The sequence below is a fragment of the Charadrius vociferus genome, unplaced genomic scaffold (genome assembly GCF_000708025.1).
Source record: "Charadrius vociferus isolate BGI_N301 unplaced genomic scaffold, ASM70802v2 scaffold652, whole genome shotgun sequence".
Lineage (NCBI taxonomy): Eukaryota > Metazoa > Chordata > Aves > Charadriiformes > Charadriidae > Charadrius > Charadrius vociferus.
The window spans coordinates 5910-9290 of record NW_009647404.1 but is presented as its reverse complement, the minus strand read 5'-3'; the positions used below and the strand labels follow the sequence as shown (position 1 = coordinate 9290).

The following is a 3381-nucleotide window of genomic DNA, read 5'->3' as shown; positions in this document are numbered from 1 at the left end:
GATGCTCCGCCCCATATCCCCCAGTTGCCCTGGGATCCTCCGCTTGGGATCCCCCCCAAAATACCCCAACCGCCCCCGAGATTCTCCACCCCGTATCTCCTCCAACACCCCAATCCCCACCCCGATGCTCCTGGCGGGGTCTCCCCATCGCACCCCCTCCCTCGGGGCTTGGGTTGGGTGGAGTTGGGTTGGGTTGGGTTGAGTTGGTTGAGTTGGTTGAGTTGGGTTCGGTTGAGTCGAGTTGGGTTGAGTTGAGTCGGATTGAGTTGGGTGGAGTTGGGTTGGGTTGGTTTGAGTTGGTTGAGTTGGGTTCAGTTGAGTCGAGTTGGGTTGAGTTGAGTCGGATTGAGTTGGGTTGGGTGGAGTTGGGTTGAGTTGGTTGAGTTGAGTTGGGTTGAGTCGGGTTGGGTTGGGTTGAGCTGAGTTGGGTGGAGTTGGGTGGAGTTGGGTTGGATTGAGTTGGTTGAGTTGGGTTGAGTTGAGTCGGGTTGGGTTGGTTTGGGTGGCGTTGGGTAGAGTTGGGTTGACTTAGGTTGAGTTGGTTGAGTTGGGTTGAGTTGGTTGAGTTGAGTCGGGTTGATTTGGGTTGAGTTAAGTTGAGTTGGGTGGAGTTGGGTTGAGTTGGGTGGATTTGAGCTGGGTTGGATTGAGTTGAGTCGGGTTGAGTTGAGTTGTGTTGAGCAGTCAGGTGGAGTTGAGTTGGGTTGAGTTGGATTGAGTTGGTTGAGTTGAGTTGGTTGAGTTGAGGTGAGTTGAGTTGAGTCGGGTTGAGTTGAGTCAGGTTGAGTTGGGTTTGGTTGAGTTTTTTTGAGTCGGGTTGGGTTGAGTCAGTTTGGGTTGGGTTGATTCAAGTTGGGTTGACTTGAGTTGGGTCGGGTTGGGTTGGGTTGAGTCGGGTTGATTTGGTTGAGTTGAGTCGGGTTGAGTTGAGTCAGTTTGGGTTGAGTTGGGTTGAGTTGCATTGAATTGTGGTGAGTTGGTTGAGTTGAGTCAGGTCGAGTCGAGTTGTGTTGAGCAGAGTCAGGTGGAGTTGGGTGGAGTTGAGTTGGGATGAGTTGGTTGAGATGAGTCAGGTTGAGTTGGATTGAGTTGGTTGAGTTGAGTTGGTTGAGTTGAGTTGAGGTGAGTTGAGTTGAGTCGGGTTGAGTTGAATCAGGTTGAGTTGGGTTCGGTTGAGTTTTTTTGAGTCGGGTTGGGTTGAGTCGCGTTGGGTTGATTTGAGTTGGGTTGACTTGAGTTGGGTCAGGTTGGGTTGAGTAGGTTTGGGTTGATTCGAGTTGGGTTGACTTGAGTTGGGTCAGGTTGGGTTGGGTTGATTTGGTTGAGTTGAGTCGGGTTGGGTTGAGTTGCGTTGAGTTGCGTTTTGAGTTGCATTGAGTTGGTTGAGTTGAGTTGGTTGAGTTGAGTCGCGTTAGGTTGAGTTGAGTTGAGTTGGGTTGAGCCGGGATCACCCTTTAGGGTCCCCCCTGGGGCAGACAGACCCTCCGCCCCCCCCGCAACCCGCAGCCCGTCCCCGGCGCGCAGCGCGTGGCCTCGCAGAGCAGGGTGCCGTGCAGGTAGCAGGTACAGCGTTGACTACAGTTGCCCACCAAGACCTCCTCCAACACCTACAAAGCCAACCAGATCCCACCATCACCCCCAGCCCTTCACGCCCCATTTTTTCCACCCCTCAATGGTGGGCGGTGGGGTGGGGGTGGACCTCACCGGGAGGTAGCGCCCATCCTGGAAGCAGCCGCAGGTGCTGGGGAGGAGGCAGCGGTGGCCATCGGTGAAGAAGCCCTCGGCGCAGCTGCAGCCCTCGAAGCAGGGGCCGGCGCAGGGCAGGGGGTGGGCCAAGCGGGCGCAGCTGCCCTGGCAGGAGCGGGAGCAGAGGGCGTAGAGGCTGTGCTCGCCGCAGGGGAGGGCTGGATGGGGCGGGATTTGGGGGGAAAAAGGGGGAGATTTGGGGGAATGGAGTCAGCCCTGGATTGGGATTGAAACCTGGAAGGACGGTGTTGTCAACCCACGGTTGCCATCCTGTCTCCATCCCAGGGTTGCGATCCCATCCGGTGGTTGCAATCCCATCCAGGTCCACGTTTGCAATCCCATCCCAGGTTTGCAATCCCATCCCCATCCCAGATTTGGAATCCCATCTCCATCCCAGATTTGCAATCCCATCCAGATCCATGCTTCCAATTCCATCCCCTGGTTGCAATCCCATCCCCATCCCATGGTTCCGATCCCATCTCCATTCATGGTTGAAATCCCATTTCAATCCCGTGGTTGCAATTCCATCCCACGGTTCCAATCCCATCCCATGGTTCCAATCCCATCTCCATTCACGGTTGCAATCCCATCCCGTGTCTCCGATCCCATCTCCATCCCATAGTTCCAATCCCGTCTCACCTTTGCAATCCCATCCCATGGTTCCAATTCCATCCCATGGTTCCAATCCCATCCCCATCCCATGTCTCCAATCCCATCCCATGGTTCCAGTCCCATCTCCATCCCATGGTTGCAATCCCATCCCACCTTTGCAAACCCATCCCATGCTTCCAATCCCCATGGTTCCAATCCCATCTCCATTCCATGGTTCCAATCCCGTCCCATGTCTTCAATCCCATCCCATGGTTCCAATCCCATCCCCGTCCCATGTCTCCAATCCCATCTCCATCCCATGGTTCCAATCCCTTCTCACCTTTGCAATCCCATCCCATGTCTCCAATCCCATCCCATGGTTCCAATCCCATCTCCATTCCATGGTTCCAATCCCGTCCCATGTCTTCAATCCCATCCCATGGTTCCAATCCCATCTCCATCCCATGGTTCCAATCCCATCTCCATCCCATTGTTCCAATCCCATCCCATGGTTCCAATCCCATCTCCATCCCATGGTTGTAATCCCATCTCATGGTTCCAATCCCATCTCCACCCCATGGTTGCAATCCCATCTCCATCCCATTGTTCCAACCCCACCCCATGCTTCCAATCCCATCTCCATCCCATTGTTCCGACCCCACCCCATGGTTGCAATCCCACCCCATGGTTCCAATCCCACCTCCCTCACCTTCCCCCGCTCCTTCCCCCCGCCGTTGACCCTACTCACGGCAGAAGCTCTCTGTCCTCCAGACCTTCACCGGAGCTCCAGCCTCCTGGCAGGCGGCGGTGTAGGCTCCCAGACTCCGGCACAACGTGTCCGCAGCCCCACCGGTGAGGACCATCTCCTGGAGACAATGCTCGAAGAAATCCTCGGGGCCAACCTGCCCGTGACAGTCGCTGAAGGGTCCCGGTGTCACCACCATCATCCCACATGAGTTCTTGGCGTGGTAGGGCCCGGTGACATCCGGTGGGTGACCAGGACAATTTTCACACGTGTCTGAGCAGGTTATGGATTCATCTGGA

The 3381-nt window shown here is 55.5% G+C and overlaps 1 protein-coding gene across 1 annotated transcript; it reads left to right on the top strand.

Annotated features, from left to right (window-relative positions):
• The first annotated feature begins 2528 nt into the window (after positions 1-2528).
• On the top strand, positions 2529-2880 carry LOC104282127 (SH3 domain-containing protein C23A1.17-like). Its single transcript, XM_009880205.1, is given in 2 exon segments — positions 2529-2560; positions 2562-2880. Coding segments are annotated over 2 exon segments (351 nt in total).
• Positions 2881-3381: the final 501 nt, after the last annotated feature.